The sequence below is a fragment of the Natator depressus genome, chromosome 2 (assembly GCF_965152275.1).
Source record: "Natator depressus isolate rNatDep1 chromosome 2, rNatDep2.hap1, whole genome shotgun sequence".
NCBI lineage: Eukaryota > Metazoa > Chordata > Testudines > Cheloniidae > Natator > Natator depressus.
In genome coordinates, this window is record NC_134235.1 from 198,865,918 (window position 1) to 198,888,924 (window position 23,007).

The 23,007-nt window shown below is 39.9% G+C and overlaps 1 protein-coding gene across 1 annotated transcript in view; it reads left to right on the forward strand.

The window, feature by feature from the left end:
• Positions 1-22,539, forward strand: part of TBC1D5 (TBC1 domain family member 5) — a 469,719-nt gene extending 447,180 nt beyond the window's left edge. Inside the window, exons 22-24 of the mRNA XM_074945686.1 lie at positions 9,771-9,850; positions 10,211-10,387; positions 18,397-22,539. Coding sequence (XP_074801787.1) covers positions 9,771-9,850; positions 10,211-10,387; positions 18,397-18,693 — 554 coding nt within the window. The 3' untranslated portion in view covers positions 18,694-22,539. The remainder of the gene's footprint in view (positions 1-9,770; positions 9,851-10,210; positions 10,388-18,396) is intronic.
• The last annotated feature ends 468 nt before the right edge of the window (positions 22,540-23,007 follow it).

The following is a 23,007-nucleotide window of genomic DNA, read 5'->3' on the forward strand; positions in this document are numbered from 1 at the left end:
ATAATTTCCTAAAATCCAGGAAATTATGCCCACAGTTTTCCTCTACTGACACTTTTTTTTTGTTACTGCTGAAAACAAAATCTTCCACATTACAGATGGCCTCTAGTAGATCCATGCTCAGTATCCAGGGATTAAATCCATAAATTCCAAGCAGTTCTTTTTTGGTGGGAGAGGTGGTGCTTGAGTGGTACTCGCAGTATCTTCCTTGGGTCTGGAGACCAATTTACAGATCTGCTGTTTCCTGGTTCTCCTCTAAATTCCATTTGAGGAGTTATTTTGTCCTCCTCATTATGCTCTCCTTTTTACAAAGATGTAGAGTAGAGTCAAGAAAGATATTTGAGAAATGTTTCTTGTAGAGTCTGTATTCTTCTTTCGTATGGCATTTGAAAAGCAAGGGGCTAGGATTATAATTGAATTTTAAGATTTGAAAGCCATTCTAATGTTTCTGGGATAGCTAGGTGGATCCCCTTTGTGCCACCACTGTAAACGTGAACGCAGCAGTTGTCTGTTATGTATTGCATGGTTTGTGCCTGACTGTGGTCACAATTTGATGATTCTTTGATTTTCCATTTGTGGAAGAGAGATCCAAACCTTCCATGCATTGTCCAAACTTGGTCGAGTGCAGTCTGCTGCCTGTGGGGAAGGCAGAGTCCCAGGACTTCTTTTGTTGGATTTTCAAACAGGGCTTTGTTTGGGATATCACAAGCGGCCCATGATTCGAGCCAGCAAGGGCTGATGTCCTTTCCATTGACCTGCAGTGCTGACGTGGAGATCCAGAAAGGCTTCCTGGATTTGAGTCGGGAGAGTGGCAGTGAATTGAGGAATTTGGTGTATAGTCAGGTCCAGAACAGCCAGGATGCTGTTGTACTCTGGACCACAGCAGTGTCTTACCTGATGTTGGCTGGCACGATGACCGCCAAAACTGGGATTCACAGTATTAGGATTGATTTGAGGGAACCACTAACAATCTTGAGAACAGAATTGATTTTGGTGTCAACAAGATTGGTGTGGGAGCAGTTGCACCAAGCTAACACACAGTACTCCACTGTTGGCAAGACCAGGGCTTCTGCTGAGGTTCGAAGCACGCATGCATCACATCCCCAGGATATGCTAGCGAGCTTCTTGATGATGTTAACCCTTGTCTTTATCATCTTTTGGTGGTGTTGATAGCTCAGCATCTGATCAAGGTGTCTCAAGGGTACCGTGGATTGTGGTTACGCAAAAGAGGCAGATCACAAAAGTCCACTTTCAGTGGAACTTTGGCTTCATGGTTATTCAAGTGGAAGGCAGAGATGAGTGTTTCCAAGTGTTGGGTTTCAGTCGTAAAGCTTTGAAATATGTCTCTAGGGTCCAGAGGTGGTTTATGACCATTTCTATGGCCTTCAAAGAGGACACTTGTGTTGCTAGCGCAATGTTATCTGCATAGATGAATTTAAAGGATGACGTGACCAAAATATCGCTGGTACAGAGATTGAAAAGTGCAGGCACCAAAACGGATCCTTCTGGGAGGCATAGTTCAGTCTCTGTAATTTGCTGGTAGATTCAGCAAGGTGCACAGTGAATATTCTGCTACTCAGCATCTCTATGATGAGTCTGATGGTTGATTGGCTGGGAAAGCTAATGATAACTTCAGCAGGAGACCTTTGCACCATACAGTATCATATGCAGAAGAAAGATGAATGAATGCAGCTGCTGTTTTTAATTTTTGCTGGTGGCCGGATTCTGTGTGGCTGGCTAAGGCTAGCACCTGGTCACAGCAGTTGCGACTGGTTCTAAATCTGGCCTGCTCTTTGGGGACCAGTTGCTCCAGTATCAGCTGTAACCTTTGAAGTAGGAACCACTCAAACAGTTATAGCAACTGCAAAGGAGGGAGATGGCCAGTAGCTGTACTGAATGTTTGATAGTCTTTCAATGTGTATTAGAAATAATTTAATAGGAAACTAAAACTAATTAGGCACAGTGCATATCATTTTTGCATATTCATACAGATAATTTGTATTGCAAATCTAATAGGTTTCAACCAGCCTCTTTCCCTGTCTAGGGAATTCAGTGACTACATACTAACTTTACACATCATCTTGCAATATATATGAGCTCAGTCATCAAAGAGCACAAGTCTTCTCTAAATAGTGCAGCTAGGACCTACTGTGGATTATTTTACTCTTCCATCTTTATACAGAAAATGATAAAATGTCTAATTTAAACTTTAGAAATTAGTTTTTTCACTGAGGGGAAAAAATTGAAATCTTGAATTTTTTCAATACCTGATTCAAGACTGAATTTTCATGGAGTGTTGTTTACAAGTTTGGGTAAGTGTGAGAGCAGGATATGAATGTTTATTATTCATTGTAATTCTACAACTGTTTCAACTAACCTGTTTCCAACCAAAATTTTTATCGATTTGCCGTGTTTGGGCAGCAAATTACATTATCTTCCTTGGGAATAGTTATTGAATGTTTGGTGAGATTCCTACAGTATTTAAATGAAGCATTTGCTTGACAACCAGTGTCTGACATTTATTCCTAACCAGTTATGAAAAACACTTTCAGGAGATATCACTCCTAAATATGCCATTGTTGAAAACAAAGCAGCCTTTGTTTGATATGGTAGCTGAATTCTGAAGAGTGTGTGTGGCTCCATTGTTATTTATGTTGAGCTATATGTGACGCATGTCCTGCTCTGCCCCTTGGGTTTTGATAGCTTTTGAACTACAGCAGCCATTTAACAATGTTTTAAGAGAAATATGTCTAGCACAGAAATAGATTTACTTGACTTTGCAAATAATTTATAAGCCATATAATTCAGTTGTTCTTCAATGCATATCATCAGCGTTTATTCTGCAGATAGGAAGATGCTCTCAGATTTTCTTTGATTTGGGATTGATACTAATGCACTCTTTCATAAAGATTTTATTATATTATGAAAAAATCATAAGTCAGGAATTAGAGTTCCATGATAGGATAAATATTTTAAAGCAAAAAACTTCATCATGTGGCCATTCAGCTGTATGAATAGAAAAAAAAATCAAATAATATATAAGATCTCAAACTTGGGGAGAACAATAAAATTAGGGGTGTGTGTGTGTGTGCTTTAATATAGAATGGTGGTGCCCAAACGTTTCTTGCCGCACCCCGCTTACCAGTAATGGAATCTGTCCTCGTGCCCTCTTCCCCCCATTAGTGCCCAGCCAAAGCTTCCAGCAGAGGAGCTTGAGCTGAAGGCAGAGCTGGGGGCAGAACTGGGGATGGGTGTTTTCCTTCTTATTCATGCATTACCACATTAAGGTTTGAATTGTTGAATTAAGAAACGGTAGCTTTGAAAAAACAGAAACAACAATGGATTATTTCTACATCGTGTGGAGACCCTTGCATCTTTTATTTTGTGACTTATTTTCATAGCATTTTAAAGGTAAATGTCCCACATCTGAGGTATGTTCTGAATTATTTATTTTCTCCTCCCTACCCCACACACTTAGTCTTTGTGCATACTTGTTTTATAACACGTTTCCATGCATGTGTGAGTGAGGGGGGAGGAATAATGTTATAGACACACAAAAACCCTGCAAAATGTGAAAGCCAACTAAAGCCTAATGATTCAGGTTCCCCAGATTTTCCCCAGTTATTTTCCCCAGATATTAACATGTGCTGGATAGTTTACAAAACTTGGGTGCTGGATAGAATCATAGAATATCAGGATTGGAAGGGACCTCCGGAGGTCATCTAGTCCAACCTCCTGCTCAAAGCAGGACCAATCCCCAACTAAATCATCCCAGCCAGGGCTTTGTCAAGCCTGACCTTAAAAACTTCTAAGGAAAGAGATTCCACCACCTCCCTAGGTAACGCATTCCAGTGCTTCACCACTCTCCTAGTGAAAAAGTTTTTCCTAATATGCAACCTAAACCTCCCCCACTGCAACTTGAGACCATTACTCCTCGTTCTGTCATCTGCTACCACTGAGAACAGTCTAGATCCATCCTCTTTGGAACCCCCTTTCAGGTAGTTGAAAGCAGCTATCAAATCCCCCCTCATTCTTCTCTTCTGAAGACTAAACATCCCCAGTTCCCTCAGCCTCTCCTCATAAGTCATGTGTTCCAGTCCCCTAATCATTTTTGTTGCCCTCCTCTAGACGTTTTCCAATTTCTCCACATCCTTCTTCTAGTGTGGGGCCCAAAACTGGACACAGTACTCCAGATGAGACCTCACCAATGTCAAACAGAGGGGAACGATCACGTCCCTCCATCTGCTGGCAATGCCCCTTCTTATACATTCGAAAATGCCATTGGCCTTCTTGGCAACAAGGGCACACTGTTGACTCATATCTACCTTCTCGTCCACTGTAACCCCCAGGTCCTTTTCTGCAGAACTGCTGCCTAACCATTCGGTCCCTAGTCTGTAGCGGTGCACGGGATTCTTCCGTCCTAAGTGTAGGACTCTGCATTTGTCCTTGTTGAACCTCATCAGATTTCTTTTGGCCCAATCCTCTAATTTGTCTAGGTCCCTCTGTATCCTATCCCTACCCTCCAGCGTATCTACCTCTCCTCCCAGTTTAGTGTCATCTGCAAACTTGCTGAGGGTGTAATCCACACCATCCTCCAGGTCATTAATGAAGATATTGAACAAAATCGGCCCCAGGACCGACCCTTGGGGCACTCCGCTTGATACTGGCTGCCAACTAGACATGGAGCCATTGACCACTACCCATTGAGCCCGACAATCTAGCCAGCTTTCAATCCACCATGTAGTCCATTCATCCAGCCTATACTTCTTTAACTTGCTGGTAAGAATACTGTGGGAGACCGTGTCAAAAGCTTTGCTCAAGTCAAGGAACAACACGTCCACTGCTTTCCCCTCATCCACAGAGCCAGTTATCTCGTCATAGAAGGCAATTAGATTAGTCAGGCATGACTTGCCCTTGGTGAATCCATGCTGACTGTTCCTGATCACTTTCCTCTCCTCTAAGTGCTTCAGAATTGATTCCTTGAGGACCTGATCCATGATTTTTCCAGGGACTGAGGTAAGGCTGACTGGCCTGTAGTTCCCAGGATCCTCCTCCTTCCCTTTTTTAAAGATGGGCCTTTTTCCAGTGGTCCGGGACCTCCCCCGATACCATGAGTTTTCAAAGATAATGGCCAATGGCTCTGCAATCACATCCGCCAACTCCTTTAGCACTCTCGGATGCAGCGTATCCGCCCCATGGACTTGTGCTCGTCCAGCTTTTCTAAATAGTCCCGAACCACTTCTTTCTCCACAGAGGGCTGGTCACCTCCTCCCCATGCTGTGCTGCCCAGTGCAGTAGTCTGGGAGCTGACCTTGTTCGTGAAGACAGAGGCAAAAATAGCATTGAGCACATTAGCTTTATCCACATCCTCTGTCACTAGGTTGCCTCCCTCATTCAGTAAGGGGCCCACACTTTCCTTGACTTTCTTCTTGTTGCAACATACCTGAAGAAACCCTTCTTGTTACTCTTAACATCTCTTGCTAGCTGCACCTCCAGGTGTGATTTGGCCTTCCTGATTTCACTCCTGCTTGCCCGAGCAATATTTTTATACTCTTCCCTGGTCATTTGTCCAATCTTCCACTTCTTGTAAGCTTCTTTTTTGTGTTTAAGATCAGTAAGGATTTCACTGTTAAGCCAAGCTGGTCGCCCACCATATTTACTATTCTTTCTACACATCGGGGTGGTTTGTCCCTGTAACCTCAATCAGGATTCTTCAAAAAACAGCCAGCTCTCATGGACTCCTTTCTCCCTCATGTTATTCTCCCAGGGGATCCTGCCCATCAGTTCCCTGAGGGAGTCAAAGTCCAAGGACTCCTGGGGGTCCACAGACTATGCCTAGGGGGTCCGCAAAAGGTTGTTGTTACCATAGTACAGTGGTTTTCAACCTGTGGTCTGCAGGCTCCTGGGGGTACTTAGACTATGTCTAAGCTTTCCAAAGAGGTCCGTATCTCCATTCGAAATTGTTTAGGGGCCTGCAAATGAAAAAAGATTGAAAACCACTTATTTAATATAGTGAGAGACTGCAACAGTGCAGGAGGAAAATATTTAATACAGAGCAAAATAATGAATAACAGGAAACATATTTGCAAAGAGATCTAGCTTCATATTAATTCCATCCTCCATAGTTCAGCTTCTTTGTAATGGACCTTGGAATCATAGGATTAACATTTGTCACTATCCAGTTTTCATTCTTACGTTTTAGTCCATTGCTCTAGTTCACAGCTACAGTTGACTTCTTAAAAACTGCACTGTACAGATGCTAAATAATGTTCATGTAATCTAGTAACTCAAGTCCACCTCACCCCATTTCCCCCAGCTGCTTTTTACACCTTACTCCCTGAAATCTTTTCCTCCCTGGGCTTTCATGGCTCTCCTGTTCCTTCTAACTCTCCGATCATTCCATCAGCATCTCATTTTGTGTATGGATCACCACCCCTTTCCCCATTTTATGGAGTTTCTTGCTGGAACACTCTTCTGGAGATACCCAGAACTGTGAGACAGTGTTTCCACTCTGTCTCCACAAGAGCAGGTTTTGCTAGTGAGTAGACTCTGTGTCCGCTCCATGACACAGCAGCAGCAAACCACCTTCCTCACCAGCAGACACCTAGCCCAGACCTTGCCTTGCAGGTAACAATCAGCAAAGTCCAGCTCCCAAGCTCCTCAGAGATGTTTCTTTGCAATGCACAGCCCCTCTCACTGTGCAGTCACAGAAGATATGAAGTTCACTGTTCTGTCAGACATAGCTTATTAATTTAATGGGGGTAAATAGATCCATCTTTTCAAACACAGCACTGAATTGGTTTATAGTAAAAGTAAAACAGGTTTATTAACAAAAGAGCATGGATAAAGTGATACCAACTAAAAGAGATAAAGGTAGAAATGGTTACAAGCAAATAAAAGTAAAAACACGAATCTAAACATCTAAAACTTAATCTGGCAAGATGCAGTTTTTGTTCAAGATGGTTTTTCCTCTCACCCACAGTCTTCTTTGCAGCTTTTTACTGGCTGACCTGGCCAGGACCTATCTCAGAGATTAGATCACTTGATTTCTTTGTCTCCTTAAGATGAAGGATCGAGATGGAGTGTCTCTCTGTTCCTTTTATTCCCAAAGGAATTTCTTTGTCTTACAAGTCTGGAAGGCCTCCTGGGGGTTCAGTCTCATGTCTCTCTCTCAGTTTCAGGAGCCATGTTAGTTCTGTCTCTTGCATTCAGACTCAAGATAACCCCACTAATTTAGCTAATATGTAATTGAGATCAACCCACATTTCTTTGTCTAGGACAGATCTATTTATCAATTTTACCTAGGCTGGAATATTTTTGTCTTAAACATGCTCTAGTAACGTCATACAGAGGGAATTCTTAACTTCACATGTAAGGTTAAAACATACATTTTTACAAAGATCTTAATAACCAGCATGTTGCTAGCTTTCATATGATACTTCACAAGACATATTTTGTACAGATATTATTAGAGTGGGGTGCAGGATATGAATACAAGTGTGCCTAGAGTCACACTTGTCCCTTTTTCTTCTCTCTTTACATCTATCTCTAGGTGATCTGATCTGTTCTCAATTACCATCAATGATGTGAACTACCATCTTTACACCAATGTCTTTAGATCTGCCTTTCTAACCTGTCTTCTTCTGACCCAGTTGTATATCTCATCTCCACTCTCTCTCATCTCGTTCTATATGTATTAATCTTAAATTTAACGTGGCCAAACTGTACTCCTGTTCTCTCCTATGAAACCTTCTGCAGTCCCATAGTCTGTCACTTTTGACAACACCACCATCTTTATCCCTGTCAGTGTCGTCTGTAACAAAAGCTTTGACTTTTCATTCTTTCTTGTCCTGAACATTCAGGGTTTGTTTTTTTTAAAAAAAATGCTGATGATGACAGGGCATGGTGTTAGTGATATAACATTTTTATTAGCAAGAGTGTAGGATGATAACATTGTTCACAAGTAGCAAAGCATTGTTCCCTGATGAATGCCAGTAAAGGGGTAGGTTAGCATGAAGCTTAGTACGCTGGGGTGGGGAAGGGCACCGAGAAGCTTTTCCCTTCTCTCGTTGCATTCCAGTGCAGCAGGTATCAAGCATAAGTTTGTTGTTCTGTGTTGTGCCTCTGAGGCATGGCACAGAACTCAAAGCCCAAGGAGAGAGGAGGGTTAAGGTGGATGGAGAGGTTCCTGGCATAGTTTAGTCAGCTCTGGGGCCTGCCTCAGTTATGGTAGCCTCTCTGGGCTGCCCTGTGGGCTACAGCATGGCCCAAAATCTCCATGTCACTGTGTACTGTGGCCCTTCCTCTGATATACCCATTCTGGACTCAGTAAATCCCCTGTGCGAGGACTTGCAAGGGGGATCCTTGAAGTACAGACTTTCAGCTGTCTTCCTTCTCAGCCAGATATAAGACTATTAAGGTCCCTTTACTCTGCTCTGGGTCTTTTACCCAGAATAAAGGGGAGGGAGCAGAGGTGAGGATTTCACTCTTGGTACACAAAGACCAGGGAACTCTAGCATCAGTGCTGGCATTAGGAATTAGCAGAACTAGAATTGCAGAGTGCACACAAATTTAAGGGGTCCACAGATACTATTGCTATGTAAGTAGGGATAGGATACAGAGGGACCTAGACAAATTAGAGGATTGGGCCAAAAGAAATCTGATGAGGTTCAACAAGGACAAGTGCAGAGTCCTGCACTTAGGACGGAAGAATCCCATGCACTGCTACAGACTAGGGACCGAATGGCTAGGCAGCAGTTCTGCAGAAAAGGACCTGGGGGTTACAGTGGACAAGAAACTGGATATGAGTCAACAGTGTGCCCTTGTTGCCAAGAAGGCTTACGGCATTTTGGGCTGTATAAGTAGGGGCATTGCCAGCAGATGGAGGGACATGATCGTTCCCCTCTGTTCGACATTGGTGAGGCCTCATCTGGAGTACTGTGTCCAGTTTTGGGCCCCACTCTACAAGAAGGATGTGGAAAAACTGGAAAGCGTCCAGTGGAGGGCAACAAAAATGATTAGGGGACTGGAACACATGACTTATGAGGAGAGGCTGAGGGAACTGGGATTGTTTAGTCTGCGGAAGAGAAGAATGAGGGGGGATTTGATAGCTGCTTTCACCTACCTGAAAGGGGGTTCCAAAGAGGATGGATCTAGACTGTTCTCAGTGGTAGCAGATGACAGAACAAGGAGTAATGGTCTCAAGTTGCAGTGGGGGAGGTTTAGGTTGGATATTTTTCACTAGGAGAGTGGTGAAGCACTGGAATGCGTTACCTAGGGAGGTGGTGGAATCTCCTTCCTTTGAGGTTTTTAAGGTCAGGCTTGACAAAGCCCTGGCTGGGATGATTTAGTTGGGGATTGGTCCTGCTTTGAGCAGGGGGTTGGACTAGATGACCTCCTGAGGTCCCTTCCAACCCTGATACTCTATGATTCTAACTTAATATCTGTGGAGATCATGAAGGTTATAGCCATCAGCTTTCTTCTAGGGATCAGGAATAGTATGTGTGTTGTGTGTCCTGATTGATTCAATTGGCAGTCAAATCTTTTAATAGCACAGCGTCATTGTGGGAGTTCGGACTGGTGTGTAGATTTGGCTAGCCAAGTTTCTAATCCCCTTCTACAATGAGTAAAGGTGCCAAGCTGTAGGTCTATATGTGTGTGACTGTTTGCATGAGACATGGTGCAAATATCTGAGCATGCTCATGCTGACTTTAGGTTGGTGGCAGATAAGTACTACATGATCATTTAGGAAAATATTGTTCTTTGTGTTGCAGGAAATATTCAAGAGGTCATATTACAGGAACACTTGGAGAAAGAAGATGAAATTCTGGTATCGCTGGCAGGCTTGAAGCAGGTACAGATATTGACCAAATTCAGCTTTACAAATATTAAATATATTAAGTTTTACAAATCCTCTTTTTCTGGAGGTGAAATTGAACCATAGAGAGGTCAAGCTCTTGTTCTTTTTAAGTATCTTAGGTGCTTTGTGGTTTCCAGTTTCTGGTAGAACCCTGTGTCACTGGTGCTTGATCCTTTAAACAGTGCAAGTATTACCATTAATGTTGTTTTCTTCTTCAAAAAATATAGTAAATCATTTACAAAATATATAGTGCATGAAAGGCAGACTGTCTGCTTTGGGTTCATTAGCCCAAGCTTCAGATATTTTAGATTTTTCCTAATGTTCTGAATTATTTTTCTCCTGTTTGGCAAATAGATCAAGGATATTCTAAAGGGTTCCCTGCGTTTCAACCAGAGCCAGCTGGAGGCTGAAGAGAATGAGCAAATCACAATAGAAGATGATCATTACTGTTCCAGCAGTCAGAACAAGGAGATGGGAGATGCCCTAAAAGGATCTGTTATGGCAAAGCAACACTTCCTCTCAACGCTTCAGGTAAATACATCCATTTCAGCCAAGTTGCTGATAACCTGATGGAAAAAATGTGCATTCAATAAAGATCTTTAGAACATTTTTCAAAAGTTCCTAAAGTTTCACAAATTGTCTTTTGACAATTTAGAAAACCTATTTTTGTGATTCAGACATTTACCTAAGAATGCAATTAAAAAAAATTTGTTCTAATTAAATAACTTTGTTTATAAGTTGATACAATAGCAAATAAGACCTAGAGATCCCTTAGTTGAATCAGTCTTTCCAGGGTTTGAATTTCTCTGTGATGTTTTTTATCCCTGTTTGATCCCTTCTCTTGGTTCCCTGCTTTTCCTCTTCGCCTTTGCTATTTGACTCTCCCTTCGGTGCTAATAGATCCCAACTCACTCTGCTAAGTAGTGTCCTGCTCCTTCTTCCCAGAAGCCTTGCCTCCTTTCTGATAGTGGAACGTTGTTCACTGCTAGATAAGGCTCTAAGCCCAATCCTACTCCCATTGAAGTCAGTTGCAAAACTCCCATTGACTACATTGGTGCTGGATTGGGCCCTTCAAGAATAGGTAAATCAAGTACAGTTGTTTTTTGTTTTTTCTAAATAGTTATCTCAGCTGCTTCTCAGTAAATTAGTTTCATATTTTAAAAGATTGAAAATATATTTTTAAAGAGAGCTATAAAGGTATTATTGGTGCTGGGGATTTAAAAACTGAAGGCAAACTTTTTCCTGTGGGTAGACTATTTTCATTGCCTCTGTCCTCTAGAATTCCATTATGCAACAGCTGATTACTGCATTGCACCAATGTATCCATCTTCAAGTGCCAAAAAAAGATACAGCTAGGAGATCACTTTAACCTCCCATTTCCTTTCAGTTGTTTGAGGTTTCTGTATTGGCTTTCTCCTTGAATCAATATGATGCTTTCATCCTCATGAAAAACATATGTTTACAGGGCAATAGATTTATTTCCATCCATGGTAGCACAAGGTTGCATCGCACATGGTTTTTTCATTTAGTTGAGCTATGCTCTTATATGAACAAATAACTATGTATGCAGATTAATGTATAATTCCCAAGAAGAGCACATCAGCAGAGTTCTGAAGTTAAATATCCCATACACCAGCACCAGTATCAATACCAACAACATCGGGAAATCAATAACCGCATTATCGTTGCCATGGTCCAGTCTAGTCTGTTCTCAGTTTTCTACTACAGCTTGTTGATCAACTCAGCAGTGCTGAAGGAGTGAATGAAAGGAAATAGAAAGAAGAATTACTTACCTAAACCTAGTGAAATAGGATGGTGTGCTTGCTTTTAACAGCTGTTCAAAATAGTATTTCAATATTAAAAATAAAATATATCTTATTTTACTTAATTATGTTAGATGCAAAGATAAAAGGCTTTTACATTTATGTTTACAAGTTCATTTATAATGGATGTTGTCACAGATCCTATTGAGCACCCCTTCACGGCCACCTGCTAGGACTGGTGTGAGGGGAATCCAAGCCTCTTTGCTCTAGCTCCTCGGGGGTGTGTTAAGCTCGTGGAATCTGAACAGAGTCCAGCCACTACCCCAACCTCGGAGTCCCTAGACATACCCTCAGGGTGAGACCTAGTAACTGCACCCCCTTTCTGAGTGTTTGAACCCTCTGTCCAGCTGCCTAGCCCCACTTCAAGACTCCCTAGTACTGAAACACACCCCTGTCCCAGAACTCCACCCCCAAAATGTGTGAAGCTCCTGGTTCACAATTTAAATCCCTCAGGTACACCACAGTAGTTGTGAAGCAGCCCACACACACATGCACACACTTTGCTCAATCTATCAACCTGTACTTATGATTGCTGTCAACAGATAAAGCACAGGAGAGTACAGATCATATAAAATATCCTAAATGCAGCATCCCTCACTGGCTCATCCTTCTCTTGGGATCCTTGGGCTACCATCTATATTCCAGCAGGCAGGCAGGGCCCTCCACCTCCTTGCCTATGCTGCCACTGCAGCAGCCTCCCTCATCTTAATCCGGTGCAAAATGACTCTTTCCCCTAGTTCCTCCCTGTGAGTCCTTTAATAAACTCCGGCTGGGGTCACAAACTTCTTTTCTTCAGCCTTTTGGTAACTTTCCACTGCTACCCTCCTCCCTCCCTTCAGACAAGAAGAGAAAGTGTCTTCTCCCAGGTAGAGCAAACCTATAGTCCCAAGTTGTTTTACTTTGAATAAACTATCGCTGAGTGCTGATTAATCACCATTGTCTCTGGCCTGGCACAGGCATGGCACAACCCTGCTAACTCATTGGGGATCCACATACATATAGGCATTCCATGACACAGTAATTTCATGATACAATTTCATAAAATCATCCAAAGTTCAGAAGTGGTACAGAAAGAACTCCCAGTTCATCACAGATGTCATTAGTGCTTTTAACCATGGTTATTAAAACCAGGCTTTTCTGCCATATTGAAGGCAGTGGTTAAACTCCATTGGTAGCCCACTGGAGTACATATGGGCTAACACGGGTTTAACCAATGCCTTCAATATGACAAAAAAGTCTGGTTTTAACAAAAGCGGTTAAAGCAGTAATGACATCTGTGATTTCCGTAAGCTCAAAAGATTGTCTCTCTCTCCAACAGAAGTTGGTCCAATAAAAGATATTATCTCACCCACCTTTGTCTTTCTAGTATCCTGGGACCAACACAGCCACAACAGGATTGCATACGGGATTGCATGTCTAATGACATCCCCTATTTTGGTACTATAGCTTCTCACTCTTTACATAAGAAATATTTGTGCCTTAGTATTGAAATGGCAGATGCCTTATTTTTAATAATCCTTAACGTTGATTCACAGTATAAAATGAAAGATACAGTATAACACAACACTCTGTGTTAGATTGTGCGAACATTACTCAGGCGGGTAAGGATTTATTCTCACATTGGTATCAATGGGGCTACTCATGAGTAACTGCTGGCAAATGTGGTAAGGGTTGTGCAATCTAACCCTGATAAAACATTTAATAAGGTTTTGAGCTTTAAATGGTTAATATCTGCAGATTATGGTATATTTTCAGTTTAGGGTACAGTGAATTTTTTCTTATTAGCTTTCTCTCATCTTACCTTCTGGGAGCTCCAATTATAGTAATGAGCATCAGTTTATTATAGTAACAAAAACAAGAAATTAGTTTTAGAACTGCTTATTGTTGGGAAGAAATATTAATACCCCAGCATTCTTTGCTGTTTCTGACTACATTGTGTTTATCTTTCGTGAGTAAAATCAAGTAAAAAGAGAGGATGTTTTGAGCCAGTGTAATGAAAATTAAAAGATAAAAACCACTAAGTTTAGTAGCCTGTGAAAAGAGAGCATTAATTAATTTTTTTCCAAACAGGACCACAGGTCAGCTTTTTAGTCTTAATGAGGGTAATGTGCTACGATGATATTTCCAGGTCAAGCTGGAAGCATTTTCTGAATACAGCAGAAAGTTTAAAAAGTTCTAAACGTTAATTATTTAGAACATGTTGTATTGCTTTAATTTCATTCCTATTTAATGTATTTCCAGCAAAATAAATTTTGCTGTATTTGTGGGTTTTTTCCTAGTGCAATAACATGTGTAATTCTATTTAGTATGGCCTTTTATGGCTGCTGAGTCTGTTATGTAGAAATTACATTTATATTCCAGAACCTCTGGAAAATGTTTTGGGCCCAAATCTCCTCTCATCTACACTAGTCTCACACCAGTGTTACTCAGCTGACTTCATTGGTGTTACTGCAGATTTATATTAGTGTAAATGAGATTGAAATCTGACCCATTGGCTTTCAGTGTTTTTTAGATACTGGTAATTTGTCACTTCATTAATCAAAAAAGAAACTTACATCCCAGACCGTACCTCAGTTTCCCCATCTGTAAAATGGGAGTAGTGATACTGACCTCCTTTGTAAAGAAAGCACTTTGCAATACAAAGATGAAAAACACTGTATAAAAGCTAAGTAGTAGTATTTATACCACTCTGCTATATTTATATATTTTTATACTCTGCTACACTATATTTTATGTATTTTTATACCATATTTATATATATATATTATATATATACTCTGCTATATGTTTGAGCCTAGTGGCACATTGCTCTAGCACTTGACATTTTATAAAGAATTACACATATAGGGAGGACTTCTTTTTTTTCTAATGTTCCATTTTTAACGCTGTGCTGCAGTGGAATAAGCCTCAAATAAGATGTACAGCATTAATTTCGGTAACAATACAGTTGATAAATAAGAATCTTGCATTGCTAAATATTGAATAATTAACACCTTATCTTTCCTTTAACTAGCCCAAGAAGGAGACAAAATGAGCTGCTGCTCTTTTTCTCGGCTTACTTAAAATGTATTCTTATTGTTAGCTTTAGCTAGTTGGCAGTATGCAGGCAATTGAAATAAGCCTGACACTAGTAGCTGATATTCATCAGGAAGAAATGTTGGGAGAAGCCATATGGCACCAGGCAAAAGGTTGTACACTTTCAAAAGCGGCTGGAAGTATAATTCTGTCATTTTTCATTTATTCAGTAGTGGCAGCAGATGGAAGAAAACATGGTTCACGTCAGTGCGAGTTTCCTGAAAGAGAAACAGAGCAAGGAGTGGGGAGACATATTTTACCTCTGGAAATACCAGCATTAAAATAATAGTGTGTTCTAAACACAGACCTATATTTATAGCAAGCCCTTATATCATGTTGGAGGCAATGGGTACATACTTCTACTAAACCCAGGTTTAGGGGCCAAAAATTTGGGTAGCCTAAAAATTGAAGAACATAACCATAAGGAAAAGAAGTTACGATATGATGCTTCTTTCTTTTACCTTTATTAAAAGGGGGGGTGGGGTATGTCCAACCAGGCGACAGCACATTTCAGAATTTAGGAAACTGCAGTAGCAGGCCCCCAGTAGAACTAGCTATGGCCGTGCCTGTTCACTGCCTTAAGGAAGTCAGCCTGTTTGCCTTACAGATATCTTTAAGATCACTCGCACTGGTAACCTATTTGTAAGTGTTTTGCTAGGTAATGCCTTTGGTTCCCTAGGGTAGCAGCCAGCTTGGACAAGAGAGTTGGGAAGACTGAAATAGTGGCTAATATGATGCCATCGGGCTGGAATTACAAAGTACACTCAGTGCTCAAAATTAAATTTGTATCTGTGTGTCAGGGGCTTCCAAAAAGAACGAGGAACAGTGGGTTACGTCAACTCGGGGTGTTTAAAATAGCTTTCATTACTGTTGTAAAAAGAAAAAGGAGGCCGTGAAATTTGGAATGGAACCTACAGCCCCAGAAGACCTTAATCTGGCCCTCTGTAATGCTATGTGATGAATGTCCATGGAATCAAGCAGGAGACTGTTGATTAATTTCTGGAGCTGAGCCATTCTTTTACACTGTCTGTGTTCTCAGAGCCCTAGACATGATAGCTGATTAACTGACAGATGATGAAGATGGTAATTCAAATAGATCAGATGAAACAAAAACAGTAATTAAAGAAGAATTATATGTTTCATCATACAAAAGGTGTTTAAATAGTGTGGTGTGTCTGTCTGTAAATTAGATCTGTTTGTTTGTAACTTCTTGGAGTAGTGAAAACATTTTTTAAAATTCACAAAAGGAGTAGGAAATTTACTACCAGTCAGTTTTAACTACATTATGAACTTACTAAATAGTTTTTGGAACTCTTAAAAATAATTTTTTCAATTTGGGTTATATTAATTTTATAATGGTCATCTAAAGGAAAATGAATTATTTATTAAGTTATTTTAAAAGGGATGTGTGCATGTAAAGATTAGCAACAGTATTCAGCTAAAGTCAAGTTTTTAGATCCGTTAATTATATAATTGTTAATTGTTATTGCTTGTGATTTATGTCATATTTTTGTTGCTACACTGAATGTGAGATGTTTCAATTTGTATTGGAGAGACATCATTAAAATGGGTAATTTATTTATAGAAGAATATATAAATAAAAATGAGAATGTTTAATATTAAAGTTATATAAACAAGATTTTTTTAAAATATTCCATATTGATAGTGGAAATGTCTCTGCAACCCCTTTAATACAAACTTTTCTTTGTTCTTGAGGTACTGAGTCACAATTCTTTGTTCTCACCTTTTTCACTCTCAGCTGATATTTTGCCTTGTTAATTGTTAATAATTTGTAGCAACTACTTACATAATAGCTAGTAGCATAAGTTTCTTATATATCCTCCCAATCCATTGATGGATTGAGGACTTTCAAGAAAGTACTCTTGTGTAATGAACAAGAGAGACAATGGGAAATGGCTATCAGCAGTAACTACAGTAAAATAAATTCGGCAAGAGTCCATAGGGTACCTAAAGGCAAGTTATGGATCCACCAGTACCTTAATGACAGCTTTCAGAGTAGCAGCCGTGTTAGTCTATATCCGCAAATAGAAAAGGAGTACTTGTGGCACCTTAGCGACTAACAAATTTATTTGAGCATCAGCTTTCGTGAGCTACATGCATCCGATGAAGTGAGCTGTAGCTCACGAAAGCTTATGCTGAAATAAATTTGTTAGTCTCTAAGGTGCCACAAGTCCTCCTTTTCTTTTTGCAGTACTTTAATGACACACATAATTTTAGGTACTGTATTACTAATCTGTCTCTATCTCATTCACGCTGTTCCCTATCTTTTATTCTTTTTCCCCTCTACCAAAGCCACCCATCTCTTACCCTAAAGTTACATTATGCTGGGAAATATAACTTTGCCTGAAAAATCATTGTTGATGGAGTTGCCCCTGCTTAGCACACCATTGCCTATATGAGCCTTACATAACTGACACACATGTTCCTCCAGCTGCTCCTTCCGCATCTTTTCCCTTTTCTCACTCTTGTGTTACTGTGAATCTAACAAGTTAGAATCAAGTTCATCTCACCTCAGGCTAACGAGGATTCACTGCTTATCCCATGTCAGACTGTTTGCCAGATTGTATTCTTATTCAGGGGCAGCTGTATGAAATTGACTAGGCACCCAGTCATGATCCCTGGTAGGTGAACAAACTGCTTCCTGTACGGGATCATGATATTAATGTTTCTTATGGAAGAAAGGGGAAATAGTCTGCCATCCATTCAAGGTAACAGATTACAAATTTGCTAATAAAAGTATTTCTGCTCTGATGGATATGCCATTGATCCTTATGATTCAAATCATGGATCTCTTGAGGGACTGCAGTTGTTCCAGGTGGTGTAAAAGTTCGGTGAACAAGCCACCCCACGGGCTAAGTGGGGATTCAGATCACTCTCCAAAATGTCATTTTACACTAACTTCTACAAGCCAAAGATTCTCTAATACTATCTCATTAACCAACAGAAAAAATGTCACTGTAATTCTGATTTCCAACAATCTTCAGTACTATAATGTAGCTATAAGATCCCAAACTGAGATCACCTAGTTGCGTGGAACTGTAGGGAACTGCAGTAATGTGAGAGAGAAGTACTTTAGCACCAATACAAGCTCCAGTACCCGGTGATGTGTTTTTATTCAATCTCAACTTTATATTTCATCAAAGTAAACAAGTACTTTTAGCAATTGCTGTTTTGTTAGCTAAAAAACTTAATTTTTCCCTCATCTGCCCTTCTGCAACGCTTGCAGTGAGCCAGATTCCTCTTGCTGTTTCTCCCCAGGGTTGAGGTTTGAGAGATGAGCGTTGGGTCATTCTTCATAGTGAGGCTTTTGAGCCTGGAATTAACCCTCCATGTATCTAACCAGGGTCCTATTTAGTGATCGTTAGGACACAGTGCAAGATACATTTGTATACTCTGAATATAACTGTTTGGACACCTGAAGTACCTAGGGTATTTGTCAGGTCAGTGGGTGGAGATCATACAAGTCAAAGTAGACTTGAGTTATGTCAGTTGTTGGCAACAATTGTTTATTTTTCCTATGTCCAGTATCACACTGATGGGTAGAATAGAGATTTTAAAATAAAGATGTGGTTTTTAGTTTTGCCACTTACTCTAAATCATTTCCATGCTATTGTCTCACAGGCAACAGCTGAAACAAGCAGAAATGCAGAGAGCAGAAGCACTGATGACTATATCCTGGTTTCCGAAGAAGAGGAGGGAAATAAAGGTGCTGTCTCTGAGCACAAGCAGTCGCTTCAGGCACACAAGGAGGCGGCAACAAAGAATGAAGCTCCATCTCGTTCTTCTTTGGTCTTTTCTGATCCACTCATGGGCTCCATTTCTGCCTCCTCTAGTAACCTGAGTTCCAGCCCTGATGATGATGATAGCAATAATAGCAAGGATTCTGACTTCACTATTGTCAGCCCCTTGGACATCTAATTAAACAGCTTGGAGAGCTTGTGAGGTCAGTTACTAAACCTCAGCTGAAATAACTTCGATTCCACAGGGCTGGATGACTGACTCAGAAGGACAGAAGGTATATAAAGATAACCCATTCCAGCTGCTAAAAGCCTAGCTAATAGATCAGAGCACAAATTTGGTCCAGGCAGTATATTGCAACCCTCCAAAGAGTACAAAAATTTTGTAATGATTACCTTAACTGCTGCAGTAGTATCCAGACCCAATATAGAACTACTGCTAGTTGTAGGGTTATCTTAGTGGCTTCTAGAGCTATAGTACTATTTAGTTAGTTTCTCACCACACAGAGTAACCTGGGGCATATATTCTAATGGGTACCCAGAGGAGAGGAGACAAAACTACAATTAATACATTTACTTTTTCCAGCATGCCAGGTTAGGCTTATGCTGGGTGGGAAGGGAACTATTCCGCTAGAGATTATGGGTAGAAAATGAGGGGAAGCAAATCGAAGAGATGCAAAGCATCCTTTAGCAACTGGTTCAGCAGCTGGCATCAAGATTACTGGAGTCACAGCAAAACCTCTGACTAGTACTCAGAGAGAGAAACTATAAAAGATAAGACCGGCACTTCAGGTATAGGAGAACACCAAATCAAATCTAAAATAGCCTCTTTAAAGCCCTGGGTAGCTTGAATCTATACTAGTTAAAAGACTTTTAATATTTCTGAGTGAGGTGGTGTGGGGTTTGTGTGTTGGAGTAGTGTTCCTTTGGAATCTGTTTCTGTAAATGTTTTAAGAACTGTACAACCTCTTTTGTGTATAAGAATCAAATCCATTCATGATGGATGGTGCTGAGGTTTTCCTTCATGGCAATTCTGTTACAGTTTAAGAAATAATTCACTGAGAAATGTGACTTGGAGTTATCCCCATTTATTTCATTAGAAGCGTTGTCTGTTGTCCCACAGGAGTCCTGAATTCCAAGGGACTATGAGATACCTTTTCCTCTAGCTAGGTGAATCTGAGTGGTGACTTTTGCTGAAGTAGAACAGTAGTTCTCAGTCAACACATCTGTTCTGAGGTATAGAAATATGCTGGAGGCATGGCTGTGAAAAGGAGTGGGATGTGGTATGAAAATGATGTGGAGACTGATTCCAAATTACGGAGTTGTTGAAAATCATCCACCTTGCTGGAGTAATTTGTTTGTTACTGTGGTAAGGAGAGAAGGCAAAGGAGAACTCTATTTAGATTCCTAGGGATGTCTGCAACAAAAGAAAACGATAAAATGAAAGAACTTCTACGACTGTATCTAAAAGCAATTCACGATTTAATGGAGAGATGAAACATTTAAATGCTGCTAATGGAGAGATGAAAACTTCCTTTTGCAGGTAGCTTGATTGGGTTTGATCTTTCCTTCTGAAGCGAAATGAAGTTGCCCTTGCTCTGATTTAGGGATGCCACCAGGTTTGTTTTCAGTAGAAGAGTCCTGAGTTCTTAATCTTTAATCCCACAATAGCTGGTGCAGGTTAAAGACACAAGTTTGTGTCCCATTTTTAACACTTCCTTACTCCTGTGTTAAAGTAGAACCACCTGGCAAATTTTGGAAAGGATGGGGACCTGAACAACAGAGTCCTGCGTCTTTTTGCCTAATATTTTTTTCTCTTCAGAGGTAGCACTACACCTCTTACACCTAATTATATTAACTAATTTCACTGTCCCTGGGAAGAATTACAGCTGACTGAGATTAACATGTCTAAGTCAGTGGTTTGCTAGGGAAATTTAACCATCTGATGGTGTTAGAACTGAGCAGACTGAATTAAAACAGCTTCCAGCTATCGGGTGAACATAACTTACCAGGGAAGGAGGAAAAGAGCCCTGAGGCACTCATAATTAAAAGCACTTTATATTGCGTTGCTACTAACCATGCATTCTCTGTATACAAATACAGTGACATGATCTTCCCCATTGCCAGTCAAGAAAAAGGCAGTGGTTCAATGAGGACAAGATTCTAATTAACTCTCTAGCTTGTTTTTCTATTCAGAAAAGGAAATCTCTTTCCCATGAAATGTGGGATGCATCTGATAATACACGTGGGGTTGTTTTTTGCATTCCATAATCATTCTTAAACTCTTTGGAAGTAACAAAAATAAATTATTAATAAATGGAAGCCTACTTTTTCAGCAGCTCTGAGGAAATACACTTATAGAAAGAATGCCACTAAATTACTATATACGCAACAACAACAAAATCCCTCCATGTTTTTAGGATTTTATTTTACAGGATTCATACCATGTAACCATGCAATAACTTTGTAATTGCATGACAAATGTTATGTTATTAATAACTGGTGCATACAATTATCAATTCATCTGCAAGTAACTGGAGTTAAATACAGTTTTTCAAAGTTAGATGATGTGATTTACTGTAGTTGGCTCTTACAAGGCCTAGTGTTGAAGACTGAAATGAAAAGGTAATTATCACATAATTACAGAGAAGCTGCCATACACGTACACATTTGAAAGCCACCACATAATTCTTCCAAAATTATTTGTGCCTTGTAAAATGAAGAAATACTGGAATGTTATAAGCAGGTTTAGCATCATGTGTGTGACACGTTGGTGTGCTGAACAGTCATGATGGCTTTTTGTTTTGCTGAAAGATCTTAAACGCATAACATTTTGGAGGGGTTTGTATATTGGTTTAATTCTAATCCTCTCATTCCTACATCTTCACAAAAAACATTTCAGGATTTAACCTGCATGCCTGTGTGCAGGTTTATTTTGTATCCCTGAGTTTGTGTGAATGCCAGAAGATTAAATAGCTGTTACTTTAGAGCCTTCAGGCTTTTCTAGCATTCCCCCTTCCAGCTAGAGTTGGTGCTGATGTGGCACAAAGGTGAATCTGATCAGGAAGTGCATATGTAAAGATGGGGGAAGTGTTATGCAGATCCAGAGACTCAAGAAGTACTGTGTTTCATAAAACCAAAATCGTCAGTGACCACAACAGTCTGGCAGCGGTAAAACACTTTATTTTTTAATCTTTTTTTAAGCATTCTTTTGTTTTCTGTCCATTTACTCCAGGGATCACATTGTCATTCTCTTGAACAGTCTCAGTGCTATAAAAGAATGTGATTTGTACAGTTCTCTTATTCTTTAAAATTAGTGGTTATGTCATTAATAGCACATTTTTAAGCAAAGCTGAAAGTATAAAACTTTTTTTAAAACTCACAAGTTTTGCTGAATGTCTATTGTGCCATGGGATTTGAACAAATCCTCGGCAGTAGAGAGACATTAATAGAAATGAAATTTGAGTGAATCCCATTGGATGGATCCACTTTGGTTATACCATGTCCCTCTACATTCCAAATACTACTCGTGGCTGCTGTTTGATCATATTGGAAATGTCATTAGACTCTTTTATATACATTAAGCCAAATAGCTACAGTTTGGACAAAATGACAGATAATCACCCTATCTTGCCTTATGTTACAAATATACCAAGGAAGAAATTGCCATTTTAAAACACAGGATTATTCTTTCTTCCAAAAATGACCTGCTCATAATGTTCATGGATAACAGTAATCTGATAGAAAATATATGCATTGTAAATTACAGATAAGTACTAATGTGGGACTTTAAAAAATATACCTGAGCCAATTTGAGGCTTATTGTACTGTATCTCAAGTCTGTACCATATGACTGTTTCAAGTCCTGTGCATGTAATGTCAGTCATACCTTACGGCAGAAAGGCAGTCACCATATTTTGACTGGGTATTCATTTAGCTATGGAAATTTGTATCTTCACTCTGGAAGAATGTCTAACCTGCTTTATTAAAGAAAGAACTAACAACTGCAAATTCTTTGGGTGTCTGCTTTTACTCTCATCAACAACAAAAAAGATGGGAGGAATCTGGTGAATAGGGGTTAAAATATTACAACTATGCTTTCCCAAAATAGGGATGCGCAGCTGCTTGAAAATAATATCTAGCTCTTATATAGCACTTTTCATCAGTTTATCTCAGAGCACTTCCATTGCTTACATAGAACTGAAATCACCACCATTCATTACCGTTATTTTATTGTAATTGTATACACGAGCTAGAAAACCCAAGTGATTACTATGTATTTCATTAAAACACATGTTAGAATTTGTTTGCTATTTCATGAAACTGATAGTGTGCTATATTTACTGTACTGAAAGTAAAGGGCCAGATTTTAAGATCGTGAAAAACAGTTGTTCCATTAAATTCAGTAAAAAGAAAAGGAGGACTTGTGGCACCTTAGAGACTAACAGATTTATTTGAGCATAAGCTTTCGTGAGCTACAGCTCACTTCATCGGA